Source organism: Pituophis catenifer, unplaced genomic scaffold (assembly GCF_029215685.1).
Source record: "Pituophis catenifer annectens isolate HBS135680 unplaced genomic scaffold, rPitCat1.0.hap2 SCAF_7, whole genome shotgun sequence".
In the NCBI taxonomy this organism is placed as follows: domain Eukaryota; kingdom Metazoa; phylum Chordata; class Lepidosauria; order Squamata; family Colubridae; genus Pituophis; species Pituophis catenifer.
The window spans coordinates 73828117-73843585 of NW_027256887.1; the positions used below are offsets into that span (position 1 = coordinate 73828117).

General features: G+C 40.1%; 1 protein-coding gene across 4 annotated transcripts in view; it reads right to left on the reverse strand.

Moving 5' to 3' along the window:
- DNM1L (dynamin 1 like) overlaps nucleotides 1–9078 on the reverse strand; it is a 43241-nt gene extending 34163 nt beyond the window's left edge. For all 4 annotated transcript variants that reach the window (XM_070946639.1, XM_070946637.1, XM_070946638.1 and 1 more), the window contains exon 1: nucleotides 8881–9078. In XM_070946639.1, the coding sequence (XP_070802740.1) occupies nucleotides 8881–8982 (102 nt within the window). In that variant the 5' untranslated portion in view covers nucleotides 8983–9078. The remainder of the gene's footprint in view (nucleotides 1–8880) is intronic.
- Nucleotides 9079–15469: the final 6391 nt, after the last annotated feature.

Below are 15469 nucleotides of genomic sequence, written 5' to 3' on the forward strand. Positions count from 1 at the left end.
TACATTTTCTGTTAATGAATTACCACCTTTATGTCACAGAACGATAAACAGGTCACAGAACAGAGTTGGAGGAAGCATTTACGCCATCAGATTCAAACAGCAGCGGGACTCATATTAAAGCATCCCTGACAGATGGCTGTGTCACCTCACCTGAACACCTGTATGTACTGAATAGAAGACTATGACCTCTCTGGGTAATTTGTTTTATTGTCAAATCACACTTATCTGTTAAGAACTTACTTTAACCTTCAATAAGGCATTATCTTAAATCCATTATTGGTATTCTTTACTCAACTACCTAAATTAGGACTGGAATTTTATCACTAAGTGAAAGAGTCATTAAGTAAAACATCATGTAACCATGCTACTCAGCAATGGCAGTTTCAATAGTCCAGTAGTCCCGGTTGCAGTCATTAAGCAAAGACTATGCTGTTGTTGGACAAGGATCTCATGTTTCTCTGCGTGAATTGCTGGCAATTGTATTCTATTCTATACTATGAAGCGGTATATAAGTCTAAGTGCTATTGTTATTACAATACCATGTTTCCCCAAAAATAAGACCCTGTTCTATATTTTTTTGAACCCTGAAATAAGCGCTTGACCGTATTGCCATGTGCTCAAAAGCCCAATTGGGCTTATTATCAGGGGATGTCTTATTTTGGGGGAAACAGGCTAGAAAGTGCCTTATAAAAGATAAATGCAACAAATCTGGCTAGCCAAGAAAAGCAGTTTAGTAAAAAGATACTGTAACCTTCTGTACAAAGAATTTTCCTTCATAGAATGATACTGGCCAGAGAGAACATTGTGAAAGTACCCTACTTGCTTACTAGCCTTTCATGCTTTTTGGATAATTATTATGGGTAATTTCCAGTTAAGTACATTCCCAGGAAACCCCCAGCTCAGAGCAACCACACACATCCTTCATTTCAATTAGCAAAACTATCATCCAATATTTATTTACTAAACGTCAGTAAACATTTAAAAAGTTAACTGGCACGCCTGAAGTAAAAGGCAGGCTAGAGCAGAGAAAGATACTAATAGCAAGCAACAGTTTACATTAAATACAGTATACTGTATGGAACACGGGTGTCAAACTCGCAGCATCACGTTGCCATCACATGACGTTTCACATTTTCCCCCTTCATGGAGCTGGAGTGGGTGTGGCCTACACGTGACATATCCGGCCCGCAGGCCGCCAGTTTAACACCCCTGCGTAGAACAAGTGTAGAACTTTCCAGAGTCACTGGAAACAGTGCTATTGGTAATTAGCACATATAATCCAAAGACTTGGGTTATTCTAACCTTAACCCTTTTAGGAGAATACCAGGTGAACCCTCTCTTTCTCTGCACATTAAAGAAATAATTTGCTGGATGGAGATGATGTAACCAGCAATGACACAGGCCCATTTCTATGAGGGTAAGAGACTCTGGGTAACAAACAAAGTGGAATATCCCCCAGTCCTTCCCTGTCCTGTATAAATGAGGTTAGATTTCTATACAATTTTCTTGTAATCTGCAGTATTAATTTAAAACTTATTTAATATCTTCTCAGACATCCTAACAAACAAAACTCTATTTGTAAAAAAAGAAAAAGGATGCTACCTGGAACATTGTATTTTCTTTCTTTTTTTAAATAATTAAGTTTAATGTTGTTTTTCTTATGTGAGATTGGTCTATCTCCGATAAAGGGAAGGAAAAGCAGGAACCTTTGGACATTATGCCTATACTTCACAAGACCAGGAAACCACTTTAAGAAAAATATTTCAACTATTGTATTGTTTCCTTGATCTAGAAAGCACAAGATATGAGAACTTACGTAAAGTACTAGATTTAGGGTGTAAACAGAAGGTGTGGTGTGATCCTCTGTCTGATTAATTTTGTCAATCAAAATGTAGCCTTTTTCAACTGTGACTTTCACATGCTTTGGGTTACAACTTCACATGTGTTGGAGGATTACAACTTCCATCATCCTAACTAGCATGCTTGAACTAATATAAGCAAAGGCTGGAGTCAGAAAATTGTAATGATAACCTTCAGGATGGATGAATAGGAAGAGAAAGGAATATTAGGTATGTTAGCCACTTTGAGTTATTTATCAAAATAATAAAGGCCGGAAATAAATATAATAACACCGTTCCCATTTGATTAAATACATCATCGATTTAAACTATTTTCCATTCTGTAATACACTACACAAATTTTCTGAATAAACACATATCCTAATTAACTCAAATAACTGACATACATTGCTTTGCATTTCAGTTTTTAAAAGTTAATTAATGTAAAGATTTCAATGGATTTGATTTTCTCCATGCACACATAAGGAGCCTAAAAAAGATCCCTTCATTAAAACTATGAGCTACAGAGAGTTTGAATTAAGTTGCTGGCATTTTTCTGCTAGTAATTAGTTCTTCAATTATACTTAAGACTCAGTGGTGAAATGCACATTTTTTTACTACCAGTTCTATGGGCTTGGTGGGCATGGTGTGGCTTGGTGGGCGTGGCAAGGGAAGGATACTGCAAAATCTCCATTCCCACCCCATTGATCCGCGCATGTGTGCATGCATACATGCATGTTCGCATATGTGCACATTTGCACATACTTTTAGTTTGGGCATGCACATGCGTGCACAGTTTGGGCATTCAGTGTCTAACAGGTTCGCCATCACTGGTATGGAGAAAGAAATAGGAAAAAGAACTAAAATACATAAAGGAAACCCTCAGAACCTGTGGCTATCCCAAGTGGGTCTTCATCAAATCTCAAAAAAGACCCTACAGGAGCTTCTCCATAACAGACAACAATAAACAAAGCAATGTTGTCACTCCATACATTGCAGGAGTATTGGAAAAGCTCAGGAGGATCTTCAGCCAACACAAGATACGTGCACATTTCAAATCCAAGAATACACTAAGGCAGAAGCTTGTCCACCCCAAGAATAAAACACCCAGCTGAGCAACATGGTATATGCAGTACAATGCAGTGAGCCATGTGCAGATCTGTACATTGGGGAAACAAAACAACCACTTCATAAACACATGGCACAACACAGGAGAAAAAAATGCATCAGGACTAGATTCAGCAGTCCATCTGCATTTAAAAGTCAAAGGCCACTCTTTTGAAGACAGTAAAGTCCACATTTTGGACAGAGAGGACTGCTAGTTTGAAAGAGGGGTCAAAGAGATCATCTATGTCAAAATTGAACAGCCCTCTCTCAACAGAGGAGATATATGACATCATCTATCTCGGGTATACAACACAGTCCTTTCAACGGTTCCAAGAAGGCTCCACACCCAATTGCACCACTTAGCTGACCTTGATGATACAGATAAACTTCCAGGTGGCCTTAACTCGTTAAAAGAATGCAAATGACCAGCTGTCTGCAAGGAGTATAAATCCTTCTATTTCCCACCATCTAGTCAGAGCTGAAGAAGCTTCTTGGATGAGAAGTGAAATGTCTTTGAAGAAAAACCAGAAAGTTCAGTTGCCTCTTGAAAAAGCACCTTTGGGATATTTGGCAAAGGATTAAAAGTGCCTCACCCAACTAAAATTATATCTCAGAGGCCTACAAATCCTATTCCTAATTTTACTTTATAAGATTAGACGATAAGTCAGGCTTTCCTATTTACATAGGCACAAATAGTGCCATGCTTTTCTAATGGTGGTAGAAATTTCTCAATAAAGACCAATTTTATCTTGCTTGAAATTATTTATTGAATAAACTATCTGTCTCCAATCTGGTTATATCTAAATGTATTCAACTTCAATCTCCAAAATTTCTAGGCTGCTCAGCTGGGGACACTTCTGATTACTTTTTGGTATATTTGGGGAAATCAACTTTTGGAACCAGGTTACTACTATGCTTGCAACACATTTTATGAACAGCCTTTATAACAAGATCATAGAATTGATGGAACCTAGCCAACCTTCAGTTATCTAGAAAAAGCTTGGCAGAATTGGACTTGGTAAGATCTAGGATGGGAAATAACCAAGATTATCCAGGCTCCAGAACAGACTAAAAAATAGGGGGGAAAGACGCAGAAGATGGCAATGGCAAAATATTTAGAAGCTCTTACCCCCCAAATTATATCAATCTGTAGGAAATAATTACAGGGGTTTTTTTTTGTTTGGTTTTTTTGATAATACAGTAAGACTGTAAGGAAGAAAGCAAGCAACCAAGTACCAACACCAATATATGGTGGCAGCAAAGGATGGCAAGACAAACCAAAGATAAGAGGAATCAAAGTTAAGGGTTCATCTAACTGATTCTGATTGGGTGGTCAGGATGCAGGCCTTATTAGACAAGAGAAAACAAGGGAACTGAAGACCTGTATTTTATGGTATGCTTCAGATACATTTATTTATTCATTAAATTTATATCCTACAGTTAAAATATGTTTCTACTGAATTAAATCCCACATATCCCAATTATATCCAGGGTGGAACTTACATTCAGACCTACAACTCCAATAGTGCTCATTATTCACCACTGATGATAGGGCTTCTGGGAAATGTGACTTAGCAGAACTACCATGGCATGGAATTATCATCAATAACTTCTTTAAAAAGATATATTTATCAAATATATTTATATGCATATTTATATGCACATAAACTTGTTTCTCACTTAGAATGCATAACAGAACCCAAAATCTTTGCTATATGGAGTGTACAATATAATGCATTGTTACGTTATTTTATTTCATTTGGAAATATTTTATTTATATTGCTGCCTGCTCACTCACGCAGACTCAAGGCGGCTTACAGGAAATAAAAACACAATATAAAAGATATTAAAATAATAAAAAATTAAAATAATAAAATAACCCTCCCACCCTGGCGACAATACACATTTGTTAACAGCCATTTAATGGGCTCCATCCCGCTCTGGGTTCCCCAAACCCAGAATGTCTTCAGGACCTTCTGGAAGAGTGTCAGAGTGGGGGCCAATCTAATTTCCAGAGGGATGATGTTCAAGAGCCTTGATAGTACAGTGGTCTAAGCACCCTGTTATTAACACAGCTGCCTGCAATTACTGCTGGTTCGAATCTCTCCAAGGCTCAAGGTTGACTCAGCCTTCCATCCTTTCTAAGGTAGGTAAATTGAGGACCCAGTTTGTGGGGGCAATAAGCTGACTTTGTATAAATATACAAAAGTATGAAGGCTATTGCTTAACGCATTGTAAGCCGCCCTGAGTCTCCGGAGAAGGACGGCATATAAATCAAATTAAAAAAAAAAAAAAAGAGGGAGGGAGGGAGCCACCACAGAGAAGGCCCTTCTTCTGGGTCATGCCAGACGTATTTCCTTATGGGACAGGACCCGCAACATCCCTTGCCTCCCTGCTGGAGTGGGTTAGGTGGATGTGAGCGGCAAGAGACGGTCCATCAGATAACCTGTTCCCAAGTCTGATATTCCAATTATCATAGTTCTACAACTTGAGACAATGGAATGTCCAAGATGCCTGGCTTATGCATTTTGGGAAATAAGTAGAAATTGCCTAATGGGAGATCCTAGATCCTAGGATATCTTCATGTAGATACAGTCTTGTATGTTTCATCACATTGCCTAATTTTCTTTGGTATGAAGCTGTGGAATATGATGGTGTTAGTTGATAGACTGCTGTATTAGAAAGTTGTCTTCCTTTACATAATCCACCACAGTCATAAGGACAACCACCCCATCTTTGTCGGCTTCTCTGAGAGTGATGTAATTGATATACTTGAAACCTTAAATGGCATCTTTTGCTACTCTGCTAAGAATGTTGCGTAAGGTGAGTTCTTCATTGGTGATTGATGAAAGCATTCAATGTAGAAGTGCAGAAAGTTGGAGAAAGGGTGCCAGGTAAAGGAAGATAGGTGGCAGCAATAACTGCTCTGTATATTTATTCTGGATGTTTTCTTCGGTTTTTATTGTTTAAAAATATTTGTAATGTTTTAACTGTATTATATTTTGAACAGTAAGCCACCCAGAATCATTGATTGAGATGGACAACTATAAAAATTGACTGATTAATTGACCAATCGAAATGAATGAATGAATGAATGAATGAATGAATGAATGAATGAATGAGCAAGAAAATTACCAAAGGGCTATACCAAGGCAAGTCAAGGTAGGTATGAATCTAGAAAGTTCCGGGAGAGAAAAACTGAGATCTCCAATCTTTCTCTGTACAAGTTTAGCTGCGACAGAGCAAAATCTCAGTAAATTTAGTCCTGAATTTACTATAGAAAAATGTATAAATCTCTTACATTGAAATGCTCTAAACTGTTTTTCCCCCCCAGAAAAAATGACACATTACAATATACTTTTCATAAAGCCTGTATACATGCTATGAAAAAACTCAAGATTGTTATTATATACATAGATCTCTTTTCTGTGAGATTCCAACTTTTTTTTTTTAAATCAAGTTTCTTGTCTTTATAGGTACAAAGTTATGCTTGAAGGAATCTAAGTGATACCAATTGGAAGTTAACAGACAAGGCCAAATGAAAATGGCAGTCATTAAAATATATTCTTCTTCTCCTCCAGAACCAGCACACGTAGCAAACAAGTGAAATAGTTTATAAACAATTATGGAAATATTCAATTTATACAGAACTCATTTCTTTTGAGAAGTGCCTACAGACGGTACCATTAGCCTATCAATGAGAAACATTTTCTCTACTTCCTTTGCATTATGACTTTTAATAATTTGAAGCCTTCAAAGAACTCTGAAGTTGCTTCTTGGATGAGAAACGAAACATTTTCAAGGGGAAAAAAATCAAATCCTGCCATCTTTTGGAAAAGCACCTATGGGGCAACCATGACCTGGATGACTGACTATCTCCATAGACATTTGAGTTTCTACTAATTCTACCCTGCTCTGTTCCCTCAGTTTATAGGAGAGGAAGACTGAGATCTTTAACCTTTCATTGTACAAGTTTAGCAGCACCAGAGCAAGATTTCAGTAAATTTAGGTCTGAATGTATTATAGAAAAATAATACAAATCTGTTAATTGAAATGCTCTATTTTTTTCCCCTGGAAAATGCAATCCATGTATTTGATCCTTTGTCAATTTGTTTTTATATTTATAAATTTTATATTTCTGTATATATTAAAATGTAGAGGACAGGAAGGGCTGGAGGAAAGTTGTCCATGGGGTCGCGATGGGTCAGACATGACTTTGCAGCTAACAAGAACAACATATATTAAAATTTTAACTGTCACTTTAGAGAAGGTTGAGTGACAACTAAATTTAACAAAGAAATATATTAACTTAACCTTCTGATTTTCATATTCTCTAATTTTCATAATATATCCCTGAATTCTTACCACTGAGATCTGATCTCTTGTGGTTTCTACAGTTTTAACCCTTATTTATCAATCATAATTTATACATATATTGTCCTCTGAAGAACAGGGTGTGGCATTCATATTTTCCCTAGCTACTCACCTCTGCAACTGACAGAATAATTGCTGTTTACAGCATCACCTCCAAATTGTTCTCTGAATAAAATATTTCTCATTATCACTTCCAAATCCCTCCATAGGACTTTATACTGTCTATATAAGAATGCATGTGTTTACAATGTGCATTTCCTTGTTTATAAAGTGACAGGATACAAACCTATTTAACATAGTTGTTGCAAGGATAAATCTTTGTGCATAGTAGTTCCAGACAGCATATAGTATGCCAGACACAAAAGACCTACAAACTTCTCTTACCTTAGTATAGAGGGACAGTGTGTTCCCATTTTTCTTTTTAGCTTTAACAAGCTCAGGACTTCCCCCCCCCCCAACATTTAAATACATTAACTTTTAGCACCATTGCAGAATATCCAAGCATCTTCTCCCATTCAGTTTAAATGTTAGTTACCTTAAACGGTTTAACAAATTTAACTAATCCCATCCTTAGGATTTAACAGCAACACAAACCACCAGAGGCGTCCTGATAACCTTAAAATATAGCCTGAATACAGCTTTCCCTAAAGTGGTCAGTATCAATCCTCAAGGATGGCTGGCACTATCCAAGGGGTTACTGTTATTATTGTTAGTAGCGGTGCTATTCAAATAGAATTTATTTAATTTTTTTCATACAATTGTTTGGGAATTGATGAACAATCTGAAGGGTTCAATGAGCTGAAGAATTGGAGGATTTTAGGGTGCTTTCCCAAAAATTTATATTGCCTATATTCAGCCTTCAGGATGCCAGGCCTGTTGCGTTCCCCTTAACTTGCTAGCAAAGGGGGAATTATTAATTATTAAGTCAGGCCTGGAAAGAGTCTCTCCGGCATGCTTCTCCTATTTGAGAGTGGCTTCTTTCATTCTGGGAAGGGAATAACAGGCGGTTCCAAAAAATAAAAAAGAAAAGAAAAGGCGTTTATGTCAATGCAGCTCTTAATACCACTAAATAAACCCATCCCGACCGCTTAATTTATTTATATAAAATTTAACCCTACACCTCAAGAAGCCTCTAAGAAATACTTCAATACAATTACAATAAAGCTCAACTTCCAGACCCTAGTACCCCTGGAAGGCTGCCCATGCTAATCACAACTGCAATAGCCATAAATGCATTTTTTTACAATTTTTGCACACCTCCCAGTCTGGCTGGGAGTTTGGGCGGCATATACATTTAAGAGTATGAGAATTAACAACCCCCCCCCCCCACAACCCGTTGCAAGACTCGCACTGGCCGGCCAATATTTCCTTCCCTCTCAAACACCCCCCCCACCCCCAGATCAGGAAGGAAACAACCATCTCTCCCGCATACTGAAACGCTCCGCTCCCCCCCACGGCTGGAGGGCTCCCCCAAGGGCATCTGTTCGCCTCCAGCCCGGGCGGAGGTCACCCCTGGCTCAGGCCCCGCTTGCCTGCCTGCCTGCCTGCCCGCCTGCCTTACCTGCGTCCCGACCACCACGATCTGCGGCAACTGGATGATATCGGCGCCCACCGTGTTGAAGACGTCCTGCAGCTTGTTAATGACCGGAATCAGCGCCTCCATGGCGGCGGCCGGCGGGAAAGAAGGGCGCGGACAGTCCCGCAGAGCAGCAATGAATGGACGGGCAAGGAAGAGAGAGAGAGAGAGAGAGAGAGGAGAAGGCGCCAGGGAAGGGCGCTCGCTCCGCCACCTTCCCCGGCCGCCGACACAAACACACACACACACACACACACACACGAGCGCGCGCACGCGCCCTTTCCCCCCCCACCCAACAGGCCCTGCGCGCGCTTCTCCCGTCTCCAGATGGGAGCCGGCGTGGGCGCAGAGCATGACGGGTATTGTAGTAAGGGTCCTTCCTGGGGGCGGAAAAAACTGCCGGAGGTTTGTCACGTGCAGGAGCGCTTTAGGGTGTGTATGTCTTTTATCCATCTCGCTTGGGGTTAGTTAGTTAGTTAGTTCACTGGATGTACTTATTTTAAATGAAGGTCGAGGTCGGTCAGTGAGTTTGTCTACCTGAGGAATAATGTTTTCAGAATTCTTTGGTTTTTGGCTTTGCTTTCTGTAACTACTTCGGCTCTAGTTTAAAAAAAAAAATAATAATTGTAAAATAAGTGTATTCTAATACTTTTGCTGGTGTATTTTCAAAATCGAAACATCCAAGCGTCAAAATGGGACGTTTAAATTTTTTTATTGGGTATTTCCCCCAAGCCAGAAACAATTACCTTATTTTTAGAAGATAAAGAGTTCTTTATTGGACTTTATAAGTGTGATGGACACACAAGGAATTTGTCTTAGGTGCATATGCTCTCAGTGTAAATACAAAGACAAGATACATTCGTCAAGAATCATAAGGTACACTTAATGATAGTCATAGGCAGAGGTGAAATCCAGCAGCTTCTGGAGAACCGGTAGCGGAAATTTTGAGTAGTTCGGAGAACCGGCAAATGCCATCTCTGGCTGGCCCCAGAGTGGGGTGGGAATGGAAATTTTGCAATATCCTTCCCCCAGGAGTGGGGTGGGAATGGAGATTTTGCAGTATCCTTCCCCTGCCACACCCACCAAGCCACACCCACAAAACCGGTAGTAAAAAAATTTGGAATTCACCACTGGTCATAGAGTACAAATAAGCAATCAAATCATATTAGGAAACAGTCAATATAAATCATAAGGATACAAGCAACAAGGTTACAGTCATACAGTCATAAGTGGGAGGAGATGGGTGATAAGGAACGATGTGAAGATTAATAGTAATGCAGCCTTAGTGAATAGTTTGACAGTGTTGAGGGAATTATTTGTTTAGCAGAGTGATGGCGTTTGGGAAAAAACTGTTCTTGTGTCTAGTTGTTCTGGTGTGCAGTGCTCTATTTTCTAGACCTATCGCTTGAATAGTACAAATTTGAATAATTTGAATTTATGAGCTTCATTAATTCCATTAATCATGATCTACCTATATTGAAGATTTACAGTGCATTCAGAAAGTATGAAACACATGAAAGCCCTGAAGAAGCTTCTTGGATGAGAAGCGAAATGTCTTCAAAGAAAAACCAGAAAGTCCAGTTGCCTCTTGAAGGAGCACCTTTGGGGCAACCATGACCTCTGGATGACTGAGAATCTCCATAGACATGAAAGCCCCCTTAGAATTTGTTCCTCACAGTCTGAGAGTCCTTCAGGTGCTTTTTTGCAAACTCTTAAGGGGGCTTTCATGTGTTTTGCACAGAGGAGTGGCTTCCATCTAGCCCCATCATGACGAACCTATGGCATGCGTGCCCGAAGTGGCATGCGGAGCCATGTCACTTGGCATACGTGGCGTAGCATGTTCCTCTTCCGGGCTTATGGTGCACATGTGTATATGATGATCAGCTGGCCTTCTTGTGTGTGGCAGTGCCAGAAACTGGAAGAGCTGGTCTTCCATTTTCCTGTGTGAGCATGCTCACCGGCCAGCTGATCGTCATGTGCACATGCGTGCCAGAAACCTGGACGACTAGCTAGCCACTGCACATAACATGCGCCGGAAACCAGAAGTTCATTTTCAGGTGCGTGCATGAGCCTTGGGCAGCTCCTCTTCCAGGTTGCAGCCCTGACAAGCGCTCTCGCCTACACTTCCCATCAGAAGGTGGGACAAGGCAGGATAATAAGTATTATCATCTAATAAACATTTCAGTAATAATCTAACAATTTGTTCTATTGGTCTCTAGCCATCCGTATTCCTAAACCTTGGCTAATGAATGCTCCAGGAGTTATCTAATGCACATTCTATTTGCTCCAGGCCATCTCTACTCCTAACTTTTAGCTTAGCTATGCAGGATATCTAACTCTTTGTTACTGTTATCAGTCCTCTAATCACCTAGACTTGCTACAAATGTTACCCATGCATATTCTCTGTGAATAAGCATATTCTTTGTTCTTGCCAGACGGACTCCACAATTACAGGCTTCCCGAGTTCCTTTCAAGTTAGGCCATATCCTTGCTTTGTTTTAGCAGCCAGCCCATCAGATTAATGAGGGGGAAAAAATGAATTTCAACAACTATAGAATCAGGCTGCAGCACAACAAAATTGACAAAAGTGAAAGGGGTATGACTACTTTATGAATGCACTGTATGCTTTTCAGCACCTGAAGCTGTAGTCCCGCTTATAAATTTCCTGAAGTCACATCAGGGGTAGGCTCCTGGGAGTTCGGAAGGGTTCGGGCGATCCTCTAGCCAGGGACCGCCAGGGTTCAGCGAACCCCCAAATGCCATCCCTGGCTGGCCACGCCCACCCCGCCCCTCCCAGGAGTCTCCACACGGCCCGTTCATCATTCCAGGTAAATGCAGGGGTCGTGTGGAAGGTCTGGGATGGCAAAAAAAGGGCCTATTGGAGATTCAGGAAGTCCAGAAACGGGTCTGTTTCTGGCCTCCGGAGGATCTCCGGACCCCGGGAGAAGCTATTTTCAACCTCCCGGAAGCTCAAAAGCTTCCGGAGCCTTGGGAGGGCAAAAAACAGGCCTTCCAGAAGTCTGGAAACGGGCCTGTTTCCGGCCTCCGGATCCCGGGGGAAGCAGTTTTCGCCTTCCCGGAGGCTCGAGGAAAGCCTCTGGAGCCTGGGGAGGATGAAAAACATCCTCCCCCACCATGGTGCAGGTGGCCAACCAGGCCACGCCCACCATGGCCACGCCCACCCAGCAATGGGGCAGCAAACCCGTTGCTAAAGGATCTGAAGCCCACCCCTGAGTCACATATAGTACTTGATGTATCAGAGCTACATTCAAAACAGCTGAGCCACTGCTTGAGATCTCCACAGATATTTCAGTTCTACTTGCTGTGCTGGATGAGTTTCAACAACTGTTCCATGTCGTCGTATGTTACTTTCATGTGCACAGCATAGCCAAAAGTTCCTGAAGGGGTCTACTGTGTAAAAACAGACAATTTATATAAAAAGGAATATGATAGGTTAAATTACAGGTTGCTTTTGTGATTGGCAGCCAAAAATCTGTAAGATATACCGTATTTTCCGGCGTATAAGACGACTGGGAGTATAAGACGACCCCCGACTTCTCCTGTTAAAATATAGGATTTGGGCTATACTCGCGTATAAGACTACCCCTCTTCCAACGCACAGCAGATAAAAATTAAAAAACATCAACTGGCTCACCCACAATGTAAAAGCAGCTGTGCTAGACCCAAAATGGCCCCTGCAACAAGCAGGAACCTCACACAGCCACAAAAAGCCCAAAAAAACAACTTTGACACTTTACACACACACAACACAACACAACTGGCTCACCCACAATGTAAAAGCAGCTGTGCTAGACCCAAAATGGCCCTTGCAACAAGCAGGAACCTCACACAGCCACAAAAAGCCCCAAAAAACAACTTTCACACTTTACACGCACAAAATTCCACATACAGCTTTGTGAGATTTTGTGTGTTTGTGTAGTTAGAGTGAAACACTACAGAAACACACTAAATCTCAGAAAGCTGCACAAATATTATTTTATTTTATTTTTATTTTTATATGAAAACTAAATTTAAAACTTCCTAAACTTTAAATGGCTAGGTCTAAAAAAGAACAACTAAAAAAAACCCCAATTAACTATTTTTTTTAAAGATCCCAAAGGGGAAAAAAACTTACCCAATAGAACAGGGGTCTCCAACCTTGGCGACTTTAAGACTTTGTAGACTTCAACACCCAGAATTCCTCAGCCAGCTTTGTTTTGCTGGCTGAAGAATTCTGGGAGTTGAATTCCACAACTCCCTGCTTGCTTGATTGCAGGCAGGGAGTGGCTTGCTGATGGATTCAGGCAAGCGAAGCAAGGCAAGCGTTGTGACTAGCAGCTAAGGTAAGCAAGCTGGAGGGGGAAAACTTTTTCCTTTTACATGGCTCTGGCGATCCCAGCTGCGTTGCCTGATTAGCAGATCGTCAGAGCCATTTAAGGCTCGTCAGAGCCTTTCGGGCTGGTCTGCCTGGTTACAGGAGAATGACACCCGGCGTATAAGACGACCCCCGACTTTTGAGAAGATTTTCATGTGTTAAAAAGTCGTCTTATACGCCGGAAAATACGGTACCCAAAAGTGTTCAGGTAGCAAAATCTTTATTGTCCAATTATATTATAAAGACGGGGAAAAGGAGTCCAAAGAAAATTATCAAGGAAGATGATGATTTCATATTATAGTTTGACAACTAAATGGTCAAATCTAGATTGGAATGTTGAGGGAGACTGTAATCATTCAAAGCAGGGTTTACCGACTCCTGTGATACCAGTAAGGTTATAAAATTAATCAAAAGAAAGAGAAATGGCAACAAATCCCCCACGTTAAAAAATAAAATCATTCATACTCTTTGTGAACTATCCCTCTACAGTTCCCACTGAAATGAAGAAAAACTAAGTAGCAATCTTTATATTATGGTAACAACTTGATAATAAGAACTCATAAGAATTGTATTTATGTTATTAAAAAGAGAAAGCTATTTTGTTCTTGCTGCAACACTATCCCAAAATCTGCAGTACAATTAATTTTATGGCTTCATTTATTTTTATGGACTATTTGAAGGCAATGGCAAACTGCTTATTGCTGCTAAGAACACTGCAAGGAACCTTTAAAAGGAACTTTTTCTATTTTATTAGATTCCTCTGTTTTAAAAAAATTGGAAGCATAAAAGAAGTTTGATAATTGAATATCCCCAAAAGAAATATTCTCATAGAAATTTCTTTCACCAAATAATTGAGAGGGATTAATTTACACAAATTTCAAACTGGATTGTGATCACTTTCAAAAGCATTTAAAGAGCCTTGGTGGCGCAGTGGTTAGAATGCAGTGCTGCAGGCTACTTCTGCTGACTGCCAGCTGCCTGCAATTTTGGCAGTTCAAATCCCACCAGGCTCAAGGTTGACTCGCCTTCCGTCCTTCCGAGGTAGGGAAAATGAGGACCCAAGTTGTTGGGGACAATAGGCTGACTCTATAAAGTGCTTAGAGAGAGACCTGTAAAGCACTCTAAAGCAGTATATAAGTCTAAGAGCTGATGCTATTATTTCTTTGCCAAGGCAGGATTTTCCTTAGCCATAGCATCTATTGAATTACCAGACTGCTGTCCCCCCCAAAAGGTACTCATCACCTGGTTTCAAAGTTCTGACAGCTGGGCATCGCCCCCCCTTGCAGTCACAGGACAGTGTTTTGGATGTTTAGCCACTGGCCACATTTACAATTGTTTGCAGTGTCCTGTGGTTATGTGACTGCAGTTTCCGATGATTTTGCCAAAAGTTGCGGCAATAACTGGTCCATAGCAAACAGTGGGTTTGCTTAATAACTGCCACATTCATACTATGACTGCTGTATTCACTTAATGACCGCAATGAAAAAAAGTTGCAAAATTGGGTCAGTCAGATGATGACCCACTTTATGACAGTCACAACTTGTAACCATAATTGCTAGGCTCAACTATGGTCATAAGTCAAGGACTACCTGTATCATGGCTGAACCATCACTGAATTAGCATGGATCAGAACTGAGTATCTTACTGAAAGTGTAAGGAAGCAACTTAACCCTAGAGATATTATTTCTTTGCCAATTAAATATCTGCAGTTTCCTAAAACAAATTTATGTAAACTTAAAATATTTAATGATAAATAAAAGTATTATATTGTAATAAAATAATCAAAATTTACAAAAGCAAAGCAAGCTGAATATTGTAGCATAATAGTTTTAAATCATATTCGATGAAAAAAGTTGTAGTTCACAAATATATGCCTATTAATAAAATATGTAGGTTCAACTTCCCTAATACAATGTCTATAATAGTTTTATCTGGCTGGCCATAAGTAAATTTTAAAATATGAAGTAGACTTTAACTTCAGTAGGATAGGAGGCATTTTAGACCCAAAGGTTTAACTGGGTTTGTGTTTACACAACACCTCAATCCTTATATTCTGGTTTACAAACTGATCAACTAGGTTCACATAGCATACTTAATTGCAAATTACATTTGTGTTTGTCATGTGTAAACTTAGCCATAGAAAATAGTTCCTGTATTTCCCACAAACTTTCGCAGTGAATTCTGACACCAATGGACGCA